Here is a 26,453-nt window from a genome sequence, read left to right as displayed (position 1 = left end):
TTTTTTGTGTGTTACACCACAGGACATTACGTCACACTACCATTTCTGTCCTTTAGTGTGACATAATGTCCTATAAATTACGTCACACTAAAGGACAGAAATGGTAGTTATTAAAGTATTTCTATTTAATTTTGAACATGTCAAATGAGATAGTTTAATTTTGTTTAATACAGTTTAATACAAACAATATCAACATGTTTTTTTTAAACAAAAAATAATTTTCACCAACAAAATCTCACAGTCAATCAGTATGTTACTGAAACTTTTCTAGAGCCCCCCTACTGCATATGCGGGACAGCTAAATATGATTTATATTTATGATACAGCTAAATATTATTAATATATGATTAAAAACTATATTCATTATGATGTGAATGGATTTTTTAAAACTATATAGCTACTCTTTTTAAGGCATTATTTTGATGTTATTTACTTTCTGCATCATTCTCTTAGGATCTCCTCCCTTCTGGTGGATCCCTGTTAATTTTCTGTCTGTATTTCCACATCCTCTCTCTTCCAATAATTTATCTCCCTCAATTCCTTCTGTTTCAAAAACAAAGTATCACATTTTATACTTATTTTCATGACACCATAGGACATGGTTTACAGATACAAAATGTATCAAGTTCCTTTCAGAAATATATGGATGAAAAAAATGATTGCCATTTACTAAAATAGACACGTGTACAATTATGCCGGAGATATTTATTAACATTTGTATGCTTTTCTTTTTAATTTATATAAGTTGTAATTTATTGAACCATGCTTGAGACAGTTAAAAATTTTTAAAAATCGAATAACACTGCAGCTTTTATAACAGTTCCATGTAGGACAAAGAAATGTTTAATGATTTACAGCATTTTAAATACCGACAATCATAATTCTATTCATTTTTGTCTTGTGGGACAGTGAAAATGCCATGTCACGTCAACAACCCAAGTAATTGTAACTCAAAACTGTTTCTACTCTGTTCTCAGCCTCTTCTGGTGGCCCTACGGCGGCGCTGTAGTCTAAAGAGCAGTCTGCCCACCATCTATGAGTACACAGAAGGTCAACCCTATTGCTACCGCATGGAGAGCTCCATTGAAGAACCTAGCCACTATGAAGAAGAAGAGGACGAAGACGAGGAGGAAGAAGAGGACCTGGAGCCATGGAGCATTGGAGAACAGAAAAGTTCAGGTAGTTTTACCCTGCACCATTGCCAGAGGTGAACCAATGACGCTCAAGTCACCTGACGACGGAATAAAGAAAGAACGGGAGAACGCAGCCAAGAGATCTCTCTTCTCTCAGTACCATTTCTCCCAATCAACACCTTTTACCATCTCCCTCCTCCACTGCAGCTCCATGACCTTATGTGTGAACCAACAGCATCGCATTTAAAGAGCCAACTAACCACTCAAACACAGCAAACGGTGAAACACGCTGGTTTGAAATGCTCTCAAAGCTTCACCACTGACTTACTGTGTTGGCAGATGACGCTCCTTGACTTGAGGTGGGGGTTCATTGGAGGGGGCCACAGAGAGTTGCGTAAAAGATGCTTTCTTACGCCCCTCTTCGGTCACGAAGAACCAGTGAGGGACAGGAAAAATGCCAATAAAAAATCCCAAAGTCAGTCGACTGGCTCATGCATACCAACGGTGAATTTGAAGCTCTACGGACCCCGCTTTTAACTAAGGTATGGTAAGGAATTTTGTGGGGTCTGGTCAGGTTTGGTTGAATTTGTCAGTGTTGCATTGCCGAGGCCGTCTCTGCCGCAGCAGACCGGACCTATCACCACTCTGTGTGTGCTCTACTAATCTCCCAACAAAAGCCATGAAACCAGCTCAACAGACTATACAGCCGACCCACGTCACGTGACGCAAGCAAAACTGCTATGTCAAGACTTTTGCATTTTCCCCCCCTTTCCAAAATGTTCACTTGTGAATACCCACGCACCACTTGTCGTGTAGTTGTGAATGATGATACAAAAAGGTAATGCTGTCGAACTGCCAGCGTCTGGTTTTTGTTGTCTGCTAATAATGAACGAAGCTATCTTAGAAGACAACAGGTATATGTATTTCAGCAAAGAAACATTTTTGTTGTATATGAGAGGACTGTTCACCTTTTTATGTTCAGGTCATTTTAAATATACCTCTTAAATATGTCTTGCTGTGTCATTGCACTGCTGCTCCCTTTGGAATCGTCCAGTGAAATATGGCGGTTCATTATGCTACATTTCTGTATGGTGTATTTTAGTATCTCAAGCACATTGATTAATCATGTCTGATCAAGTTTACTAAAACTTTCTTAACATCATGCTCAAAACAACACTGAGTTGCAGCAACAGCCCATCTATTTCAAATCTAATTTTTGGAAGACAGGTCATTAATGATGAAATAAATTGACCTAGAACTAAAGAGCTAATTATTGTTTCTTGGCCTTCGATTACCTGAGCACTTTAGTCTGTGTTTTCATCAGGTTTGTGACTGATAAACTTGTTGTAGCATTGTCGTCTTGTAACACGAACATCTTTATGTCATTCTGAAACAAAAATGAGCCAAACAAATAGTTACTGTACTAACCAGCACTTAGTTGTTTGGGGGTAAAGCTCAGATGATCAAATAGTTAAATGTCAGTGTTATTTATGATATATGTATTCTTTTAAACGTGTCAAATGTGTGTGTTTGTTTAATAATGCTATCTTAATGTTTTCTCAGTGTTGTTGTTGACTTCAGACTATTATATGTAATATCCCACAACATGTGCTAATAAATGTCCATTTTCACAAGGCCTTTCACAATTAAAGTGGCAAAACGTTCTCTTTTATAACCAAACCTGAATATTAAATAATTTGGCTATTTAGTAGCAGTGAAAAATCTTTGCATTTGTTGTTCGGCCCTGTGTCTAGTTCATAACAATTACCTGGCTTGTGATCTGCTTATCTGGGATGTTTAACCTATAATCTGCATAAATTTGTTACTCATAAACACCATTATGGTGTCAATACCCACAATGCTAAGCAAGCTAATACACTTTTTATTGATAGAGGGCAGCTTATTTGTCAAGTTGTTTATGTGTCAGTCTGAATGAGCTTTCTCTGTCTGTGTCATATACTGTGTCCTCTAAATCTGTGCTTCAAACAGTTTATAAGACTGACTGTTCAACGCTTCTGTAATAAACTTTTATTAATAATACCATGGGTGTACCAAATAATGCTTGTTTATTTTAAGGATGGAAAAACGGTGTGAATGCGTTTGATGGTTGAAAGTGCCTGTGGGAGGCTGGTGAGGTGCCCATCTGCTGATTGATGTGCTGGAGTGCATGGAGGAGACGCAGAGAATTTTTTTTTTTTATGATGGAGGTGGTGCTAGGATCTGTGACAGCCTGAGGGAACATTACACACACATTTCTGAAATGTTAAATAGCTGAAAATGAAAGTTCTGTAATGCACCCTCATGTCATTCCATTTTTGAAGATCTGTCATATAGCTCTTTTCTTATACAGTGACATTTCATAGAAAACTGACCTGTTTAGCTCCAAAACGGACAAAAACCTGCATAAAAAAGAGGGCCATACCCAGCTAACAAATATAGCCAGAATGTTTAAAATTTTTAGTTATGTGAATGTTAGTAATAATAATTATTATAATTTGTTACATTTATATAGCGCTTTTCTAGGCACTCAAAGTGCTTTACATTGTAAGGGGGGATCTCATCATCCACCACCAGTGTGCAGCATCCACTATTGGTGGAGAGGAGACAGAGTGATGAAGTCAGTAGATGTGGGGATAATTAGGATGATTAGGAGGAAAATTTGGCCAGGATGCCAAGGTCAAACCTCTACTCTTTTCAAAAAATGGAATGGGATTTTTCATGACCACAAAGAGTCAGGACCTCAGTTTAATATCTCATCCATAGAATGGTGCTTGTTGACAGTATAGTGTCCCTGTCACTATACTGGGACGCTAGGATTCATACAGATCACAGTGTAAACACTCCCTGCTGGTCTTATAGCACCTTTTCCAGCAGCAACCTAGTTTTCCCAGGAGGTCTCTCATCCAGGTACTGACCAGGCTCAACCCTGCTTAGCTTCAGCGGGCAAACAAGCAAGAGCTGCATAGTGATAGCTCTCTGTTAAGGGAACATTCTTTTTTAGAATTTTGCAAACATTATGGGAATGCTATGGTTTACGTGTGCACACCAAAAGCAATCCAAAGACGCAAATAGAAGTGATTTCACGCCAGGCAACAAATTAGGCAGCGTGATTGCTGCAAAAGCACTGAGACACGCTGAATTTCAATTCAAGCTAAAAATTTGCATGACAGCAAAAAGCTTATGGACATGTCCGGTTTGACATGTCTAATTGCATATGAATTTTTTCAGTTGTTTTTAGGTTTTTATTTGTGTGAGTAATGCAGAAAGCATCCCGCAATAAACCAAAGCGAATATTCACTTCGCATTTGGTGTGCACACACCATTACAGTTAAATGTTTTTCTGAAGGTTCAGAAGGAAGTTTAACGTTCATTTTTGTGTTTAAAACATTTAAGACCTGATACATGAACATCTAACTAAAATGTTACCAAAAATATTCCAAGAACAATGTATAAATACTGTTTTTGTGCTACAATTTTGAGAACATTTTGTTTTTAAAACATTATTTGTGAATGTTCTCTGAACATTAAAAACATTCAATGTTTCAAATGTTTTACATTATTGTTATGGTTATAGAATTTTGCAAACATTATGGAAATGCTATGGTGTGTGCACACTAAAAACTAAATTAACTATTCAATTCAATTCAATTCAAATTTATTTGTATAGCGCTTTTCACAATACATATCGTTGCAAAGCAGCTTTACACCAAATTGACATTTTTACAATATATGTAGTAGTAGCTTGATGTACACATGGCAGAGATGTGTGGTAAAGATCAATTAACGATGTAATCAAACAGACAAAGAACACTATAAATTAGTAGCAGAATTCGGTAGTGCTGTATGTTTTCAGGGTTGGCATCATCTGAAGTCCTCTGTGGGGTTGGCATCAACTCTTCTTAAGTGTTCTGGATCCACACTGGAGCTTGTGAATTCCTAGTTACCATGGGATGCCAATCCCATGGCAAAAACAGAGAACAAATAGGAACATAATTAGCGTAGCTGCTGTTCAAACTAAGAAAAGGAAGGTTTGTTAAACCAGAGCTAAAAGATTAATAATGAACATTTGATCAGATATAACTGCAGGAAAAGTTTATGAGATGCATTATTTGAATGCTTGGCTAAAAAGATGTGTCTTTAATCTAGATTTAAACAGAGAGAGTGTGTCTGAACCCCGAACGTTATCAGGAAGGCTGTTCCAGAGTTTGGGTGCCAAATGTGAAAAAGCTCTACCTCCTTTAGTGGACTTTGCTATCCTAGTACTACCAACAGTCCAGAGTTTTGTGACCTTAAGGAGCGTGATGGATTGTAGCGTGGTAGAAGACTAGTTAGGTACACAGGAGCTAAACCGTTAAGTGCCTTATAGGTAAGAAGTGCTATTTTGTAGCTGATGCGGAACCTAATAGGTAGCCAGTGCAGAGACTTTAAAATTGGGGTAATATGATCATATTTTCTTGACCTGGTAAGGACTCTAGCAGCTGCATTTTGGACTATCTGTAGCTTGTTTATTGAAGATGCAGGACAACCACCTAGTAGTGCATTACAACAGTCCAGTCTAGAGGTCATGAATGCGTGAACTAGCTTTTCTGCATCAGAAACAGGTAACATGTTTCACAGCTTGGCAATGTTTCTAAGATGAAAGAATGCTGTTTTTGTAACATGAGAAATATGATTTTCAAAAGACAAGTTGCTGTCTAATATAACACCCAGACTTTTGACTGTAGTGGAAGTAACAGTACATCCGTCTAGTTGTAAATTGTAAGTCAAAAGATTCTGTGTATTGTTTTTAGGTCCAATAAGTAATATCTCTGTCTTATATGAATTTAATAGCAGAAAATTGTTGGTCGTCCAATCTTTTAATTTTTTTTAACACACTCTGTTAACTTCGATAATTCAGAAGTTTCATCTGGTCTTGTTGAGATATATAGTTGAGTATCATCAGCATAACAATGGAAACTAATCCCGTGTTTTCTAATAATATTACCAAGGGGCAGCAAGTATATTGAAAATAGTAGAGGACCTAGAACAGATCCTTGTGGCACTCCATACTTTACTGGTGATAACTGAGATGACTCCCCATTTAAATAAACAAAGTGGTAGCGATCAGACAGGTAGGATCTAAACCATTTTAAAGCCTGCCCTTGGATACCTGCATAATTTTGTAGTCGATCTATTAGTATGTCATGATCTATAGTGTCGAACGCAGCACTAAGATCAAGTAAAACTAGCAATGAGATGCAGCCTTGGTCTGACGCAAGAAGCAAGTCATTAGTGATTTTAACAAGTGCAGTTTCTGTGCTGTGATGGGGCCTGAAGCCTGACTGAAATTCTTCATAGATATCATTTTTTTGCAAGAATGAGCACAGTTGAGCAGATACAACTTTCTCTAAAATTTTAGACATAAATGGAAGATTAGAAATGGGTCTATAATTTGCCAGTTCACTAGGGTCTAGTTGTGGTTTCTTAATAAGAGGCTTAATAACCGCCAGCTTGAATGGTTTAGGGACGTGACCTAAAGATAACGATGAGTTGATAATATTGAGAAGCGGTTCTTCTGCCACAGGTAACAATTCTTTTAGTAATTTAGTGGGTACGGGATCTAATAGGCATGTTGCTGATTTAGACACAGTGATGAGTTTATTTAACTCTTCCTGTCCTATAGCGGTAAAGTACTGCAGTTTTTCTTTGGGTGCGACGAAAGAAGTTGACATATTAGATGCAGTATAATCTACATTGGCTATTGCATTTCTGATGTTATCTATTTTATCAGTGAAGAAATTCATAAAGTCATTTCTATTAAACTGTAAAGGAATATTTAGATCAGGTGGTGTCTGGTTATTTGTTAATCTAGCCACTGTGCTAAATAAAAACCTTGGATTGTTTTGGTTATTTTCTATGAGTTCGCGGAAATGTTCAGCCCTAGCAGCTTTTAAAGCCTGTCTGTATCTGGACATACAGTTTTTCCATGCAATTCTAAAAACTTCCAAGTTAGTTTTCTCCATTTGCGCTCAAGATTGCGAGTTTCTTTCTTGAGGGAATGGGTATTACTGTTGTACCATGGTGCAATACGTTTTTCTCTAACTTTTTTCAATTTGATGGGGGCAACAGCTTCTAACGTATCGGAGAAGATGGTGCCCATATTGCTAGTCATTTTGTCCAGATCCTGTGTATTAAGGGGTACACAGAGCAGTTGAGATAAATCAGGCAGGTTATTTGTAAATCTATCTTTGGTGGCTGGAACAACAGTTCTGCCAAGAAGATAACGCGGAGCCATATAGTTAATATCAGTGATACGCAGCATGCACGATACAAGGAAATGGTCAGAAACATCATCACTTTGAGGTACGATATCTATATCAGTAAGATCAATTCCATGCGATATAATTAAATCTAGCGTATGATTAAAACGATGAGTGGGCCCGGTGACATTTTGCTTGACTCCAAAAGAGTTTATTAGGTCAGTAAACGCAAGTCCTAACGCATCATTTGTATTATCAGCGTGATTGTTAAAATCACCGACAATTAGCACTTTATCAAAATTAACCAATAGTTCTGAAAGGAATTCTGCAAATTCTTTTAGGAAATCTGTATATGGCCCTGGCACAGTAGCTAAAACAAGAGATAGGAGAGATTTCTTTTGCATATCTGGCAGAGTAACATTAAGCAAAAGTATTTCAAATGAATTAAACCTGTATCCTGTTTTCTGAGTAACATTGAGAATATCACTATATATTGTTGCAACACCACCACCACGACCACTCTGACGGGGCTCATGCTTATAGTAGTAGTTTGGTGGAGTAGACTCATTTAGACCAATATAGTCATTAGGTTTTAGCCAGGTTTCGGTTAAGCAGAGTACATCAAAACTATTATCTGTGATCATTTCATTCACAATAACTGCTTTGGGTGCAAGTGATCTAATGTTTAGGAGCCCAAGCTTAAAAAATGGTTTCTGTTCGTGTATTTTGCTTTTTCTGGTTTAATTACAATCAGATTTTTTTCTAGATCCTGCATTAAATTTATGTTTTGACCTCACTATTCGAGGAACAGACACAGTCTTTATAGATTGGACAGTGCAAGTACTATCATTTAAGCATTCAGAACAAAAGCCATCATAGCAATCATTTGAGAATGTACTTACTAGTCAAATGGAGCGTAGTGTCCTGGAGATGTTGTCCGACAGCAGCTCCGCTCCGACTCTGCTGGGGTGCAGGCCATCGGCACGGAAAAGCCTAGGACGTTCCCAGAAAAGATTCCAATTATTAACAAAGAGCAGTTTCTGTTCTTTACACCATGTCAATAACCATTCATTTAGAGCAAGAAGTCTACTGAACCTTTCGTGCCCACGTCGATACGTGGGAAGCGGTCCTGACACTATGATCCTCGTCGCGGGCGACGTGCTGCGAACCGTCTCGATCAGGCTGCTGAAGTCCCTCTTCAGAACCTCCGTCTGCCGCAGCTTGATGTCGTTCACCCCCGCGTGCAGAACGATCGCGCCGACGCTCTCGCCGTCCTTCAGGATTGCGGGTATCTGCGCAGAAACATCGAGAACGTGAGCAACAGGAAAACAGTGAATGTGCACTTTACCTTTAGCTAAGGTAGCATGGACGTACCGGACAATGGAGTCTCCGACGATCAAAGAGTCGCGTTCCGTCTCACAGAGAGGAATAAAGCGGTTCCGGGTGGAGATCTCGAAGACCGGAGGCGGCGGAGGGGGCGAGGTCCTCGGCCGGGGCCTGGCTCGCGTCTTCCGCTGCTGCTGCACCCAGGGTCCGTGGTGTCCCGGCGCCGGAGTGAAGGACATCTGGGAAGATCGCGTCCAGGGTGAACGGGAGCTGTGCAGAGAAGCACACGGAGTAGAGGTGGTCAGAGTGTTAGTATCGCGCTGTATAACGTTACTCACCCGGGAGGATTCCAGAGCGGCTCTCCGCTCTCAGCTCGGTCTGCCTCACCAACAGCTCCTGGATCTGCTTCTCCACGGCCTCCAGCTGCAACGAGTGCAGCTCGAACGTGTCCTCACCTGCACTCAAAGGTGGACACAAATTCGCCATTAAAGCAAGTAACAGTGAGTAAACAATGGTAATGTGTGTAAATAGTGTGTAAACAATGCAAGCAGGATTAGCGGCAACCATGCTGGTGCTGCTAACGGGCTATAAGCTAGCAACTCGGGAAATCAAAACAACAACTAGTTATAACAAAGTAATCCGGATGTTTTAGTTGTAAAATACAACAGGGGTATATTCACATGTTATAAGAAACGAAAATGATGGTGTATAAATTTGATTTTAAATTGAAAAACAGACAATAAGAAATCAACTTGACAGAGCTCAAACTCTAAGCGTGCGACCGCAAATTATTCACACTAGTGAAGCGACTTGAATGACACAAATGGGGAGGCGCGATTGCTCAATTTTCGGCACACAAGTTGAAAAATTTCAACTAGTGGAAAATTTGCATGACCTGTCGTTGCACAAGCCAATCAGCCAAGAGCTTGTTGACACTTCCAGTTTGGCATGTCTGGTTGTATAAGAAAATGTTTTTAAAATAGTTTTTATTCGCGCGAGTGGCGCAAAAAACATCCCAAGAGTAAACTAGAATGAATATTCACGTCGCGTTTTGTGTGCATGCAACATTACAGTTGAAGATTCTCTGAAGATTCAGAAAGAAGTTTAATTTTATTTTTGCATAACATTTAAAAAATGCTAGATGAACGTCTAACTAAAATGTTACCAAAAATAATCCATGAACAAGTTTTTGTGCTACAATTTTGAGAACATGTTGTCTTGAAAACATTATGGCCACATTCACACTGTCAGTTTTTGGGATTGACAACCACATTTACTTACAGGTGTGAGTCTCGAAATGTCCTGTTTACACAGCAACTTACAGTAGCTTTTCGAATACTGTCTGTATAAACATGCAAGAGTCAAGCCCTTATTCCTTAAAAGCAACCATAGTAACAGTCACCAAAGTAATATCAAAGATTGCGACCTCCATAAAATTGAAAGTATGACTGCTTTCTGACATGAGGAGTCCAATCGAGCTACGAGTTCATCAAACCATTACTAACTGACAGCAGCTTTTAAAATTGAGTGAAGAGGTGCCTTTTTTGCTTGATAGCTTGATAGGAATGGTCACTATAAACTGTTTAATGAAAAGAAGATTCTTCAAATTCTTTGTGTTCCATTGACAAAAAAACAAAAACAAAAAACAAAATATATAACCACACTCTCACTTAACTTTTTTGTTTTTATTCTTTAAGTGAGAGTGCAGTTATATTTTATCTTTTGTAAGTTCTTTCTCTTATTGCACCTCAAAAAGAAAAAAAGAAAAAAAAAATGGAATGACATGAAGGTTAGAAAATAAAGAATTACAAATTTTGGGTTAAATGTTACGTTAAACATCCCTAATATCTTCATAGAGACATGAAGCAGGACGCAGACGCCCAGTTCCACTCAAATATGGAGTTGAGCTTGGAGTATGGTTCTTTTGTCAGTGTGTGTATATAATTGTGGTTATAAAGAGTGTGTGTGTTTAAACATCTGTAAACAGATCTTCAGCAGTGTGTACACTTGCTTTTGTCATCGTGATCTCAAACAAGAAGTGCAGACTGTTATGCTCTGCTACATCTGGTTGTATAAACAGTGACACTGTAACAGCTTTCGAGACAGTCCCATTGAGGTCTTGGGAATTATGCATGTCATGGTCTGTGTTGGTGTGACAAGCATACAGACCTACGTTACTGCAGAAGAAATAATACCAGAGTCCTTGTCTGCCACCTCATGGCTAAACAAAACATAAAAAAACATCATAGGCCAGAATTAATGTGAATTTTACCACATTCATTTTGCTTGTTCCTGAAAGGACAGTTCATCCACAAATTATTCGTCATTAATTATTTGTCACCTTCATGTATCACCAACAAAAGCAGCATTAATTATCAAAAAAGCAGCCCAAACTATGCATTCAGAGTCTTGAGTCACACAAGAGCTTTGTGTAAAGAACAGACTTAAATGTAAGCCTCTATGAGAAAGACAATGTACAAACTCGCACCACCTTAAAGGTGGTTCTTTTACGACAACCGCCTGACTTTTTGAGAAAACAAACCAGTCAACCTTGCACTGCACCTATACAATAACATAAGTCCTCTGAGGTTATTTTTTACCACAATTTTTACTACAGAACTTAAAATTGTTGCCAGTTGCATTTATATTAAACATATAAGGGAATATTAATATCAGAATATTATTAATAAACCTATTAATCGTCATTCCCACTTTTTGAGCATATATACAGTCGGCCAAATTGGCGGCACTGAATGTCAACAATGCCACTCAACTGAACAAAACTTGCATACTTTGCTGATTATTGCTGCTGAAAATGGTCAATTATTGTCATGTTTTGGGCTGTACTAATCAGTGGACCGGGAAAAACATTTGGAGTATAACAAATCAAGGAGAAGAGTGCAAAAGACTGTCTGAGGAACAAAAGGTGTTTGTGGCTGGCCAAACTGAACCTGGATTTCCAGGGCAAGAATCTTGACAACATTAGTGTACTGCTTGTACGTATCTTTATCACCTATTTACTTTAGTTTGTCAAAATATTGCACCCTTTCATGCTAAGTTATTTTCTATATGATTTAGCAGCTTCCACACATTTATAATTAAGACAATACATTAAAATAATATCGTAAAATGTTTTAAGCAGTATAACGAGCTGTTTTGTAAGGCTAAACATAGATTGAAGCCAGACACATTTAATGGATGTTAACTTAGAAACATGGCATGGAAATCAAAAAGGTTTTTACCAATCTTTCATAATTTTCCATGCGCATCACTATTTCATAATAAAGGTCTGAGCTCACATTATGACTCCACAGAGTACTACTGCAAATTATAAAATTACTGGTGCTGTATCATACAGTGGGGGCAAAGAAATGAAAAGTCAAAGGAATGACAAAGAAATGAAAAGTCTATCATTTTAATGGTAGGTTTATTTGAACAGTGAGAGACAGAATAACCAGAAAAAAAAATCCAGAAAAATGCATTTTAAAAAAAAAAAGTTATAAATTGATTCACATTTTAATGTGAGAAATAAGTATTTGACCCCTTCGCAAAATGTGACTTAGTATTTGGTGGCACAACCCTTGTTGACAATCACAGAGGTCAGACGTTTTTTGTAGTTGGCCACCAGGTTTGCACACATCTTAGGAGGGAATTTGTCCCACTCTTCTTTGCAGATCCTCTCCAAATCATTAAGGTTTTGAGGCTGACATTTGGCCACTCGAACCTTCAGCTCCCTCCATAGATTTTCTATGGGATTAAGGACTGGAGACTGGCTAGGCCACTCTAGGACTTTAATGTGCTTCTTCTTGAGCCACTGCTTTGTTGCCTCAGCCATGTGTTTTGGGTCACTGCCATGCTGGAATACCCATCCACGACCCATTTTCAATGAGGGAAGGAGGTTCTCACCCAAGATTTGACGGTACATGGCCCCGTCCATTGTCCATTTGTTGCGGTGCAGTTGTCCTTTCCCCTTAGCAAAGTGGTCTCAAACTCAATTCCTGGAGGGCCACAGCTCTGCACATTTTTGCTCCAACCCTAATCAAACACACCTGATCCAGCTAATCAAGGTCTTCAGGATTACTAGAAACTCCAAGCAGGTGTGAGTTGGAGCTGGTTGGAGCTAAACTCTGCAGAGCTGCGGCCCTCCAGGAATTGAGTTTGAGACCTCTGCCTTAGCAGAAAAACACCCCCAAGGCATAATGTTTCCACCTCCATGTTTGATGGTGGGGATGGTGTTCTTGGGGTCAAAGGCAGCATTCCTCCTCCTCCAAACACGGTGAGTGGAGTGGATGCCAAAGAGCTCGATTTTGGTCTCATCTGACCACAACACTTTCACCCAGTTCTCCTCTGAATCATTCAGATGCTTACTGGCAAACTTCAGACGGGCCTGTACATGTGCTTTCTTGAGCAGGGGGACCTTGCGGGCACTGCAGGATTTCAGTCGTTCACGACGTAGTGTGTTACCAATTGTTTTCTTGGTGACTATGGTCCCAGCTGCCTTGAGATCATTGACAAGATCCTGCCGTGTAATTCTGGGCTGATTCCTCATCGTTCTCATGATCATTGAAACTCCATGAGGTGAGATCTTACATGGAGCCTCAGACTGAGGGAGATTGACAGTAATTTTGTGTTTCTTCCATTTGCAAATAATCACACCAACTGTTGTCACCTTCTCACCAAACTGCTTGGTGATGGTCTTGTAGCCCATTCCAGCCTTGTGTAGGTCTACAGTCTTGTCCCTGACATCCTTGGACAGCTCTTTGTTCTTGGCCATGATAGAGAGTTTGGAATCGGATTGATTGATTGCTTCTGTGGACAGGTGTCTTTTATACAGGTAACAAACTGAGATTAGGAGCCCTCCCTTGCTCCTAATCTTAGCTTGTTACCTGTATAAAAGACACATGGGAGCCAAAAATCTTGCTGACTGATAAGGGATCAAATACTTATTTCACTCATTAAAATGCAAATCAACTTATAACTATTTTGAAATGTGTTTTTCTGGATTTTTTCGTTGTTATTCTGTCTCTGTTAAAATAAACCTACCATTAAAGTTATAGACTGATCATTTCTTTGTCAGTGGGCAAACGTACAAAATCAGCAGGGGATCGAATAATCCCCCCCCCGCCCCCCACCCATATCTATTGAAAATATAATTCAATAGAATATACATATATAAAGGGACATTTTGACCTTGTTTGTATCATTTTATTGACATTCCAACAAGGAAATTTTTGCATGTAATTTTCATTCATTATGCTCAGTCTTTAGGGTTCCCATGGAGTTTTAGGCCCAGTGGTGCACCTTATGAGGTCTTTTGCGCTGTCAAAGCAAACGGGGCCCTTTTGATCAGAGCTCACAAAATGTCAGAGCACAGTCAGGCAGCGGTAACCCCACCAGAATGAACTTTGAAGCTTAAGAATGCACCCCTTCACTTCTCTCGACACTTCGTACATTTAGTTCTGAGGATGTTTTTCCTCTAAGAACATTCAGCTCAAATAACAACAGCGTGATGAATTGGCTGGGTCAAGATGAATCTGTTAAACATGGGGGCAGGGAAGGTGATTGATATAGAGTTGGCAGAGATGGACTTCAAACTCATTACTCTGTTCTTTGCAGAGTGTATTTGCCATTTGTGCCTCTACTATCACATTAATCAGAAGGATGAAAAATGCAGGCTTTCTAAGATACCTGCTTTTCTCCTTTTGAAGAACAGCCAGAACAAATCAAATTATTAATATAAAAATACATAATATTGACATTGGACAGAAGCAACAGCTAAACAAAAGAAACTCCCCAAAAAATGCCAGAGACCTAAAGTATGCTACAAATAAGGCACATTGTTTTTGATTGCTGTAATGTACATCTACAATCTAACTTCTACACAGAGCATACTAAATACTAATGCTCATTATGTTTCACAATGTACACTAGTACACTACATAGGGTAATGCATTATACATAATTGTACAATGCATATTGTACTGTCTATGATATATTCTGTTATTTCCCTTTACACAAACTGCCATTTTCAGTTAGTTGAATTAAAATGAAGCAAGTGCAAATACAGCAACCATACAACCTGTAAGTGAGAGAGAGAGAGAGAGAAATTTGTCATGTTGCACGATTTTGCCATCTAGTGGACATGGACAAAAGCACATGATTGGACTTTTTAAAAAAAAAAACATCAAATCAGCTAGGTGCAAATTGGTTTATGGAAGACCAGTTTTCAAATAGTGAACTTCCACAATCTATCTAAGTGTCAAAAGAGTTTTGCTTAAGATAAAACAAGAAAATTATGTCTAGCAAACTAGTGGGTGCAGGACACTATAGTTAATTTATGTAAGTGAGGATAGCAAAATAAATTCTGACATATTATACTCAAAAATTCTTCATACAGTGGACTACTAGTAAAAAATGTGGGACCAAAAATTATTCAGACCCTCTGACCTAATCATGTTTTGCTTAAGTGTTTTTTTTTTCTTGTAAATGCGACCTTTTTACACCATAGACCAAAAATAAGCATTGCTTTGTAATTGGTCAACAAAGTATTGGTAGTTGAGCAAATATTCTCATATTTACTGTTGTCTGAATTTTTGGTTGATTGTAATCGATTACATACCTTTCTATCAAAGTTATCTGACATTATCAAGATTAATTTGTTGTTAATTTGATAGTTTAACTCTTGAGTTCTAGTTATATTTTATTACTATTTTCTAAACTACAGCAAATAAACTGATAATGTGAGAAATGTTGAAGGTGTCTGAATAAATTGTGGTTTGACTGTAAGTACTGGTCCAGTTTTTGCTTGAGATTGTTGCATGTTTCAAAATAACAGTACACTTGTGTATCTTTACGACATCCTTAGTTTTTAAATGCTAAAATGTACACTTACTTGACATTGTTCATGACTTTTATTCAACAACATATTTCATAAACAGAGACGATAGAAAAAATGTTGAAATTTTGAGTAAACATGACTTGTATTAATCTGCAATACTTTCTGTTTAATCCAAAAGAGCAACATATACAGTGGTCTTCTTGTCACATGCCAGAAAAGTGGTTTGAAACATTTGCATGGTTGCATCTCTAAATATTCCAGCTTGATTGTAAAAAGACATTTTAAAAGGTACTTTGTTTTTCAAAATCATACTTCCTTTCACAAAACTCCAAATTATTATCAACATTAACACATACAAACAAGCACACAAAGACAGGCCTTAACTGACACATCTTCTGCCAATTTCATTCACATTTACCAAAATAACACAGAGGACCTATACGCACTTAAACGTGCACAACGATTCACTTTTGAGTCTCTGAGGGAGTTTGTGCACATCATAGTTCCTGTCTCTTCTTCAATATGATATTCCGCACATGCGCTGTGGCTTCCTTTCGGATGTCATCTATGGGCTCCTCAGGCTTCCAGAAACGCACCACCTGGCCCTCAGGACTCACAAGATACTTCCAGAAGTTCCATTTCGGGATTCTCTGTACTGAATCTAGAAATGAAAAAAATAAATAAACAAACAATATATCTAAAAATATTTCATTTAGTAATTGCCTCAATTTTAAACCAGACGTTGTTATGATATTATATTTACTGTTGACTGAATTCAAAGGGACTGGGACAAAATTTAAGTTTCCAATGATCGAACACCCCACCTCGGCTGTTGTTGTTGTATTGTTTGGTTAGCTTATTTTCTTTACATGTTTTTTAAGTTCATGTGTCTAGAAAATATCTTGAACACTGACTTGTGTTACATAAAGTAAATATGCTTATTATTAATAACTCACTATTAGTAGTAGTAGCAACAGCTGATCATAGCATGCCAAAATTGCGGCGACCATGAGAGGTCGCAATTCCCCGCTCTGAAGAATAAAACAATTTTATAGAGAAAAAAATATGCCTGGAGTTTTAAACTCGTGTGAATGTACATCGTTCTCATGGTATTATTATTATTTCTTAACATATTCATTTTATTAGCATTATTAGTTACTAAATGAAGATTATTCTCAGGTGAAACCTACTTGTGATGAATCTGAATGCGGGCTCCGCCTCAGACCCCATTATTTTGATCTTGGCGAAGATGGGGAACGTCACACCGTAGTTGGATTTGGCAAAAGCCTCGATTTCTCGACTGGTACCTGATTCTGTGTCACCGTATTGCGAGCAGGGAAAGGCGAGCACGTTAAAATGAGACGTGCCGAGCTCTCGGTGAAGCTCCTGCAGAGCCCGGTAATTCTGCTCCGTTAACTCGCTTCCACTCGCCACGTTTACAACCAGAGAGACCTATTATCAGAGACAGCAAGACCTCGAGTGAAAATACCGCTGCACGGGACACATTTGTACAATCATGCATTTTAAAAGCCTCACAAATTATGTTAAATTATTTAAGAAAAAACTTTTGTGCTTACGAGGTTGCATAACTTACTTTCCCTCGATACTTCTCCAGTGAGACGGTCCTGCCTCTCGCGTCCTTCACTTCATACGAGTAGAAATCTTTGACTTTTCGCGATTTTGCCAGTTTACTCTGCAGTAGGTAGAGTGAACCCATGCACACGGCCACACTCAGCAAGACCTTGATCAGTCCTGCTCTAGAAGCAGATGATTTGGTGGGGTATCCCCCGAGAGCCTCCATGATGGAGGATAAATATGTGGAGAAATCTGGGTAGAAAACTTCAAGTATGGCTCTCTGCAGGTCAGAAGAGTGGGCTTGTCTAAAGGTTATTCCAATTGGTTGAGAGTGCTGTCAGTTACACATAAGTTGGGCAACGGGGAAGCGGAGCAGCTCAATTTACATAAATCATAATGCTCTTTTCTTTAATCAGTTATTCATTTTGAACCAGTAAATTTGGCTTGAGACTTGCGTGACGCGATCATGTGATCATCGCTGTTCAATAAAAAGTGTAAATAAAAAGTGAAAGTACGTGGTCAGAGTTGGCCATTTTTAACAGACAGACGGACTATCAAAGTGTTTAATAGAGACGTCAGTGAAAGCAGATATTTAATTAGTTTAACTAGTCGAATTGGTGGAGGATTTTGAGTCTGTATGAAGGTAAATTTTGATCAAGGTGTGTTCAGGACAGGTACAGGTGACTTCCGCATTCTTCCAATTTTTTTTTTTTTTTTTTTTTTTTTTTAATTGTAACATACAATTGTTTATATTTGTGAATATTGCCGCCTGATGATCCCATTTATCTATAACTCAAAGGATCTGTTCAACTGAAATATAAATGCTGTTTAATTACCTTAGTTTGGTATTTGTTTAGGCTCTCATTCAGAATCAGTGGTGAAGATCTGATACTGTTGTGTCATGGATGACACACAAACACCCAAAGATGAAGATTTTTCTCTAGGATGCAGGTAGCTACTGTAAATAACAGTAACAATTAACAATTGAAACAATTAAAAGTTTGCTCAAAGTTCTTTTGATGAAAAATGAATGTTTTATAGGATAATGCAATGTTTCTGATCATAAAGGATGAATTCGGCAATATGAAGGATTTAACAGAATCAGTACTTTGTCACAGTTCAGTCCAGCAGGAGAAATCAGACTCACCAGAGCCCAGCTGTGTGTCTATGAAGAGTGACTGGTCTATGGAGCATCCACACCATTTTAATAGTGGAGACACATGGCCTCATCTCAGGTATAACATTTTTATAAAAGAAATGAAATAAAGTATGAGGAAGTATTGTTTTATATTAGAATCAGAATTTATCTAAACAGTAATTTCATGAGTAACAAGGAAACAGTATACCCTATACATTCATAATATACAAAGTTGATTAAATTAAAGGGCAGGTATGAAAACTACCACTTGTGTACTTGATCTTCTATCTACAGATTTGTTTAAATCCTGTATTTATTTATTTATGTATTTATTGTCTCCAGCTGATCACAATACAGAAAAAGCTACATTTACATTTATTTACATTTACATTTATTCATTTAGCAGACGTCTTTATTCAAAGCGATTTACAGTTGAGGAAAGTTTTTAGGTGATAAGTTTTTTGGATTTTAGGATGCATGTTGACAAAAGAGACTTTCAGCTGTTGTTTGATAATAGACAGGGATTCAGCATTCCAGATGGGGGTGGGAAGATCATTCCACCAGACAGGAACGGTGAACGAAATATTCTGTAATGTGATTTTGTGCCTCTCTGTGATTGTAACATGAGGCGTCATTCATTTATAGATCTCAGGGTGCTGGAGGGGATGTACATTCGTAAGAGTGAGTTTAGGTATTAGGGGTGCTGAGCCTGTGGATGTTCTATATACAAGCATCAATACTTAATGCAAGATGCAACCAGTAGTCAGTGCAGAGAGATAAAGAGAGGCGTGACATGGGGCCTTTTGGGCTTGTTGAAGACAAGTCATGTTGCTGCATTTTGAATCATTTGTGGAGCTTTGATTGTGCATGATGGAAGTCCAGCCAGAAGAGCATTGCAGTAGTCTACCCTAGAAATGACAAGGGCCTGGACAAGAAGTTATGCAGCATGCTCCATTACGAAGGGCCTGATCTTTCTGATGTTGTGCAATGAAAACCTGCAAGATTGAGCAGTTTTTGCAGTGTGGTCTTTGAAAGTCAGGTGGTCAGCAAAGATTTCACCAGGATTTCTGACCAGACTTGATGAGGTAATTGATGAACCTAGGTGGATGGTGAAACCCTGCTGTAGAGTCAGAGTGGCAGGGAAGACGAGTAGCTCGGCCTTTGGCAGGTTGAGCTGTAGGTGATGTTCTTTCACCCATGCTAAGATATCTGTCAGGAACCCTGGGATCCATACAGCCACTGTTGGGTCACCTGGTTGAAATAAAAGATAGAGCTGTGATAAAGCAGTTTAACTGTTCAGGACAAGCAATGGACTCATGAACAAATATCACCAAACAACAACAACAAAAAAAACAAAAAACAAAAAAAAACAGCTGTGGATCATTTGAACACAGTATTAAGAATCAAAGGGATGTAAAGTTTTGAACTGGGTCATTTTTATAATTTCAGCTATTAATTTATCTTGTGGAAACATCTCCATGTGAAATATCTTATTCAGGTCATGAACAATAACACGCATTTTATATGATCCCTCTTATTTTGGTAAATAATTAACATTTTACAGATTCTCAAACCGGGATGTAAACTTTTGACCTCAACTTGAAAGTAATAGCAACTTTACATGGCCGCTCAATCTAATGTTAACCTAGAAAAATGTGCGCTATTGAAGTGTCTGTGCGGAGTGTGGAAGCTGAACAGTAGAATGCTCACTAAATGACAAATGAAGGCGCCGATGCGGTCACTGGCTCTTAAAATACCCCGCCATTTTTGGTCATACAGATGAGAGTAATACATCTTTCAAATCTGTAAAGACTGTACATTTATTTGTGTGCACCTACGATAACAACAAAACATAAAATAATGAAAGGAAACAGGATGTGCTTTCTGCCATCTCGATCTCTGTGAACTTGAGCGCGAAACTTCGAAGTTCTGTGTGTAGACCATTTTGTTAGATGTAAACAACACTGGTCCAGAAGCACTTCTTTTTTTTTTTTTGTTTTTTTATTTTATTTCACATATACAAATACATCTTAAAGGTGCTAATGTAACATTTTCATCCAGTCAAAAATTATGTTGGTTGTATTTTTTTGTGATGTTTGTGTAAAGTTAAAAAAAAAAAAAAAAACAGGAAGTGTATCGGGACCAGTATGTTTACACCTGACGAAATGGTCTATACTTGCATTATAGACATGAAAAATATATCTATAGAGAGCAAAATGTCTACTTTTAAATAAACCAAAGAAAATATGAGTTTATGTAATCCATATAAAACATGCATATGCATTTACTACTGTGGAGATGAGTCAGTGTCATTGACTTCATCTCTTAAGCCAAAAACAAAGGAAGCACTAGTTCAGCAATAAATTATTAAAACGGTAATGCAGTTCCCTGGTGAAAAAAACAGCATATGCTGGTAGGTATGTTTTGATGCTGGAATGCTGGTTAGGTAGGTAACCAGCATCCCAGCATCAAAACATACCTACTAGCATATGCTGGCTTTTACCAGGGTTGTACTGTCTAAACCAGGGGTGGCGAACTCCGGTCCTAGAGAGCTGCAGCCCTGCAGAGTTCAGCTCCAACCCTAATTAAAACTCACCTGCCTGTTGCTTTCTAGTAACCCTTCAGACCTTGATTAGCTTGTTCAGGTGCGTTTGATTAGGGTTGAAGCATAACTATGCAGGGCTGCGGCTCTCCAGGACCGACGTTCACCACCCCTGGTCTAAACCATGGAAAACCAAGTTTTTTTTTTCTGGTATTGAATGGCTATTGTCTCATTGGAGACGTTGCAGCTGATATTGTGGCTTAGACACTGCTTTAAGCCTTTGTTATTCGGCTGCTGTAAAGCTTTTCATTATCTGTCCAAAGTGACATGACACACACACACACAAACAAGTTCGTACTGGGGTTGGTTTTCAAAAACTTGTCCATAAGCTTTTGCATATTAAACATGAATGTGTTTCATAGCCTTATTTCAGTGACTTAGAAATTTTAGTTTTTCACTAACTACGCATAAACGTTGTTTTCTCAAAAACACAAACATGTACAAACATGAACCACTATAGAGACGTCAGATCCAATGTCAAATTCCAGAAGATCTGGCCGAGATGAGGCTCCTTTGGCAGGTTCTTGAGCACTGAACACCTGCTGACGCCTCCTTTGTAGAGTCTTTACAGATTTGAAAGATGTATTACTCTTATCTGTATGACCAAAAATGGTCTGGTATTTTAAGAGCAAGTGACCGCACCGGCGCCTTAATCTGTTTTTCAGTCAGTGTGCTACTGTTCAACTTCCACACTCTGCACAGACACTTCAATAGTGCACATTTCCTAGGTTAACATTTGATTGAGCAGCCATGTAAAGTTGCTACTACTAGGTCAAAAGTTTACATCCTCCTTTGACAATCTGCAAAATGTTAATTATTTTACCAAAAGAAGAGGGATCATATAAAATGGATGTTATTGTTTATTTAGTACTGACCTGAATATGCTGACACCCTGGAGCTCACATCTTCGAAAACATAGAAGCAAATTTTCAAATAGGCCTTATAAATAAACCGCATATTTAAAGTTTAAACAACTACGTTCTCTCCTAAAAAAACTCTTTAAACTACATTCTGTGACTGTAACGTAGAGAGGGAGACGTGATGCGGGCGGATCCATCTGCAGAGCTTTATTAAACTTAGACAGAGACATGGTCAAACAGGCAGGGTCAGACATCGGCAGACAGGTATGTAGGAGCAAAACACAAGAGTTATCCAAAGCAAGCAGGGGTCGATCAACGGCAACATAATCCAAGGGGCAAGGCAAAAGGGTGATCGAAAAGACAGGCTAGAGTTGCAAAAGGCAGGCAGCGATACAGACAAAATACTAAACTAAGAGAACAAGACAAGAATACAGGAAACTTAGGCAAGGCTTTGTATGAATGCTGACACAATCCAATACTCGGTGACTACTGGGAGGAAGTCCGGGGTTTAAATAGAGTCTCTGATTGGACGCAGGTGATCAGTGCAATGGCCGATGGGGAACGTAGTCTGGGGTGTGGTGCCACTGTCAGTGTAATGTGAATGTGAGAGGGCGACATCTGGTGGTGAGCGGATCGAAGGTCACGGGCCAGATTCGTGACAGTGACACAACATCAGTAGTATTTTATATAAATTATATTGAATTTGGTTCTCCGCCAAGATGCTTACTGTGAGAAATGTTGCCCATGCTGATACTGGTACAACATGACGACTGTAAAGACTCTCAACCGTTACTTAAATTAACATGTGATTTTGGTGTGTTTTATATTTTCATATAGGATTAATTCAGTAATCATAGGGGTTAAACTGTATCTGTTCTCATCATATAGAATGAATTCAGTAGTCATAAGGGTAAAACGAATTTATTCTCTGTTACAGTTCAGTCCAGCAGGAGAAATCAGATTCACCAGAGCCCAGCTGTGTGTCTATGAAGAGTGACTGGTCTATGGGGCATCCACACCATTTTAATAGTGGAGAAACATGGCCTCATCTTAGGTGTGATGTTATTTATTAAAGATATTAAATAAAGTATTAAAGTATATTATGACATGAGTTTATCTGAACGGTTAAGTAACAATGACATGAAAGTCTCTTGTTACATGTTGCCAGTGCTTGATTCTGGCTGACAGACAGTTTTAAGTGTTGAATAACTGAAATTAACTCTGTAACTGACCATCTGTGAAACTGTTCTAGATTGTGACTGTGTTAGTTCCATATCACTTTACCATTATTTTAGGTATTTCAAAGATCCTCACAGCAAAAAACAAAAAAAAAAAACTGCTAGAACATCATAAGTTTAAGTTAAAAACTGCTAGAACACAGCAGTCTGTACGAAGGACAGCTTACATACATGCATACTTGATATTTTATCTCCAGATTTGTTTCAATCTTGTTTATTTTTATTTATTATTATAAATATGTGCTTATGAGTCTCTGTGTTCTGGTGTTGTACCATTGCATTAAAAATGGCTGCTGTTACCCCATACCTAAAAAGCAATTGATTTAGATAATTTAAATAGTTTTGTTCTATCTCTAATCTTATTTTTTTGGCTAAAGATTTTAAAGTGTGTTTTGCTTCTCAGTTGAATAACCACCTTAAAGGAGAAGTCCACTTCCAAAACAAAGATTCACATGTAATGTACTCACCCCCTTGTCATCCAAGATGTTCATGTCTTTCTTTCTTCAGTCGTAAAGAAATAGTTTTTTGAGGAAAACATTTCAGCATTTTTCTGTGGTGCCCCGATTTTGAACTTCCAAAATGCAGTTTAAATGCGGCTTCAAACAATCCCAAATGTGGTCCCAGCTGAGGAAGAAGGGTCTTATCTAGCAAAATGATTGGTTTTTATTGTCATAAAAAAAAAACTATTTAAATACTTTTTTTTGTTTTTGTTTTTTTTTTATCTCAGACACTCATCTTGCCTTTCTCTCCCAGAACTCTGTATATTCTGCCTCAAGACAGTTAGGGTTTGTCGAAAAACTCCAATCGTATTTTCTCCCTCAACTTCAAAAATCATTTCAAAATCATCCTACATCACTGCAGAAGTACCGACACAGTCTTTGCAAAGTGAGATGGGAGTTTTTCAACATACCCTAACTGTCATGAACAGGAAGAAAACAGTCCAGGCAGAGTAAGACAAGACGAGTGTTTGACATTAAAAAGTAATGGTATTATTTTTGTGAAAAAAAACTGATCGTTTCACTAGATAACACCCTTCTTCCTCGGCTGGGATTGTTTACAACCGCATTTGGGATCGTTTGAAGCCGCATTTAAACTGCATTTTGGAAGTTCAGAATCGGGGCACCAGATCAGTCCATTATATGGAGAAAAATGCTGAAATGTTTTCCTGAAATGTGAATCTTTGTTTTGGAAGTGGACTTTTTCTTTAAGATCATAGATCACTCATGATAAATCAACAAAATCTTGTGATTTTGGTGTATTCTCATCATATAGGATGAATTCAGTTGTCATAAGGGTAAAACAAATTTATTGTCTGTTACAGTTCAGTCCAGCAGGAGAAATCAGACTTATCAGAGCCCAGCTGTGTGTCTATGAAGAGTGAGTGGTCTATGGAGCATCCACACCATTTTAATAGTGGAGACACATGGCCTCATCTCAGGTATAACCTTAGATATGCTTGTGTGTGTGTGTATATATATATATATATATATATATATATATAAAGAGAGAGAGAGAGAGAGAGAATTTTGAATTTTTACACTCCTTTATTTACGAAATGTTTCTTACAATTTCAATTCATTTTCCTTTTTCGTTTTCTTTTCTTTTTTTCTTTTTTTTTGGAAGTAAAAAAAATACTTTACACATTTTTCCTCCAAAATAAATAACAGAAAAAAATTAGTTGATAAATAAATTACACAAGAATTATTAAATTTTCCTCTTCATCAACAACACACAAAAACTTTTCAATTCCCCAAATTTCATTAAAAGCCTTTTAATTATTTGTCATTTTATAAAAAGCAAATTCTGCTCTAATCCTTGCAGTTAATAGGGCTTTAAAGGTCAAGTCAGGGTCCAACGAATATTCATCTTTTAATTTCCGCTTTCTTGTCAACCATATTGCTAACTTTGCTTCAGCCACCATAAAATTTATCAAAGACATTGTTTTCTTCTTTGCAGCAACATATTTAAGACCAAATATGAAATTCACTGGGTTAAATACTTCTCCTAATTTTCTGAAACAATCTTCCAAAGTCTGAAATATTCTTCTTAATCTAAAACAATGTAAAAACACATGATCTGTTGACTCCTCAGCATTACAAAATACACATTCCTTTACCACATTAGGATCAAAATGTGCCACATGTTTATTTGTGGCTATTGCCCAGTGAACAACTCTCCACTGGAGATCTGCAGTCCGTTTCTCTATGGGAGGTTTATATAAAAGACCTCCAACGTTCCACCCCAAAGATATCTGTCCATTTTGATTCCTTTACATTATTTGGAGAGGAGTAATGAGTCCCCTTCACATGTTAAGTAAATCGCTTTCTTAGATGTTTCTTCAAATGCTGTTAGTTGTGGAGTTCTGAAATTAAGAATTGAGTTCTCTTCTGGTTGTTCTTCAACGGCTGCAGAAATCTTTAACTCTGGAAAATCATAATTCTCATCATTGTCTTGTAGAGTCATCTCATTATCTTGTCTAAATGCAGAAGGTAAAGACAAAAAAATTCTGTTTAATATTATCTTCTTGAACCTGACAGACTTGATATCTGTCAGACAACACATCTCCTCAGGACTTTTCCATTTGTTGCAATTCTTCAACTCAGATACTTTGGTACAGCCAGCTTTTGCCATTACAGATCTTAAACTCTTCAGACTTAGTTCCTTGACTTCAATCAAAGGATTATTAAAAAGAGGTTATTGTTGTATCCAGCTTCCAAGATCTGAAGAACTTCTCTCCACTTTAAAGGGGTCATCGGATGCTAAGTTCACTTTTACATGCTGTTTGAACATTAATGTGTGTTGGCAGTGTATGTACAAATCTACCCTATAATGATAAAAATCCATGCAATGGTTTTTAATTAATCTGTAAAAATAATATTCCCTTTTTCAAATCGAGCCATCCTCGGATGCCTGTCGTTGTGCCGTCACACCAACAGAGGCCGCTCCCACGATAGTTGATTGACATGCACTCTTACCTCAGATCAGCTGTCACAGTCCAGTAACTTTCCATGTTTTGATGCCAGAGCAGGGATGTAAGTTAGACAAAAATATCTCTGATTGAGCGATTGAGGTGTTGTGTTGCTGGATGTAATAATGGACATAGTGGTCGTCATTTACCCCCAACATCTGAGCAGCTGAAGATGCAGTAGATTACATTTGTTTGTGAATGGAATGCATATATCTGTCTATGTTCACGTGAATCATTCGTGATCCAGCTTTACTTACAGCAGAAGTGAGTATAAGCGTTTTTTTATGAATCTTTGCGATTGCCTTTCCTTATAACGTGGTAGTTAGGAAGTTTAGCGGCTAAACGCAGCTAAATGCGACTAAAGTAAACAAGACCGTCTTTCCACAGAGAGAAGAGAGGGGCGGGGTGAGCAGAGATCATTTGCGTTTAAAGGAACAACCCATTAGAATGAGATGATTTTTGCAGAGCTGATTTTGGCAAGGTAAAAAGGGTGTTGTTTTACAAAACCATTGAGAATTTTTAATCAAAGTATGTTA

General features: G+C 38.0%; 3 protein-coding genes and 1 long non-coding RNA gene across 5 annotated transcripts in view; 2 read left to right on the top strand and 2 right to left on the bottom strand.

Annotated features, from left to right (window-relative positions):
• The window catches only part of lrrc75ba (leucine rich repeat containing 75Ba), a 44,533-nt gene extending 41,373 nt beyond the window's left edge, over nt 1–3,160 (top strand). Inside the window, exon 5 of the mRNA XM_051118203.1 lies at nt 978–3,160. Coding sequence (XP_050974160.1) covers nt 978–1,211 — 234 coding nt within the window. The 3' untranslated portion in view covers nt 1,212–3,160. The remainder of the gene's footprint in view (nt 1–977) is intronic.
• A 1,617-nt stretch (nt 3,161–4,777) lies between these two features.
• On the bottom strand, nt 4,778–9,386 carry LOC127169234 (uncharacterized). The gene is made up of 3 exons (XR_007828219.1): nt 8,747–9,386; nt 8,275–8,664; nt 4,778–5,069 (listed from the first exon to the last, which is right to left on the bottom strand). It is a non-coding gene; the product is annotated as an uncharacterized LOC127169234 (long non-coding RNA).
• A 6,208-nt stretch (nt 9,387–15,594) lies between these two features.
• On the bottom strand, nt 15,595–17,462 carry gpx8 (glutathione peroxidase 8 (putative)). Of its 2 annotated transcripts, XM_051116384.1 has the most exons (4): nt 17,131–17,462; nt 16,727–16,988; nt 16,493–16,567; nt 16,049–16,197 (listed from the first exon to the last, which is right to left on the bottom strand). In XM_051116384.1, the coding sequence occupies exons 1-3, from the start codon at nt 17,335–17,337 to the stop codon at nt 16,518–16,520; spliced, it is 519 nt and encodes a 172-aa protein (XP_050972341.1). In that variant the 5' UTR covers nt 17,338–17,462; the 3' UTR covers nt 16,049–16,197; nt 16,493–16,517. The 2 variants fall into 2 exon arrangements, with proteins under 2 accessions (XP_050972340.1, XP_050972341.1); XM_051116383.1 differs by lacking the exon at nt 16,493–16,567 and having other exon boundaries at nt 15,595–16,197; nt 17,131–17,453.
• A 173-nt stretch (nt 17,463–17,635) lies between these two features.
• The window catches only part of LOC127169900 (NACHT, LRR and PYD domains-containing protein 12), a 26,865-nt gene continuing 18,047 nt past the window's right edge, over nt 17,636–26,453 (top strand). The window contains exons 1-5 of the mRNA XM_051117573.1: nt 17,636–17,770; nt 17,969–18,062; nt 18,230–18,346; nt 22,649–22,765; nt 24,271–24,387. Coding sequence (XP_050973530.1) covers nt 18,013–18,062; nt 18,230–18,346; nt 22,649–22,765; nt 24,271–24,387 — 401 coding nt within the window. The 5' untranslated portion in view covers nt 17,636–17,770; nt 17,969–18,012. The remainder of the gene's footprint in view (nt 17,771–17,968; nt 18,063–18,229; nt 18,347–22,648; nt 22,766–24,270; nt 24,388–26,453) is intronic.

The sequence above is a fragment of the Labeo rohita genome, chromosome 8 (assembly GCF_022985175.1).
Source record: "Labeo rohita strain BAU-BD-2019 chromosome 8, IGBB_LRoh.1.0, whole genome shotgun sequence".
Lineage (NCBI taxonomy): Eukaryota > Metazoa > Chordata > Actinopteri > Cypriniformes > Cyprinidae > Labeo > Labeo rohita.
The sequence above is the reverse complement of the archived record's forward strand: the minus strand, read 5'-3'. Positions and strand labels throughout refer to the sequence as shown.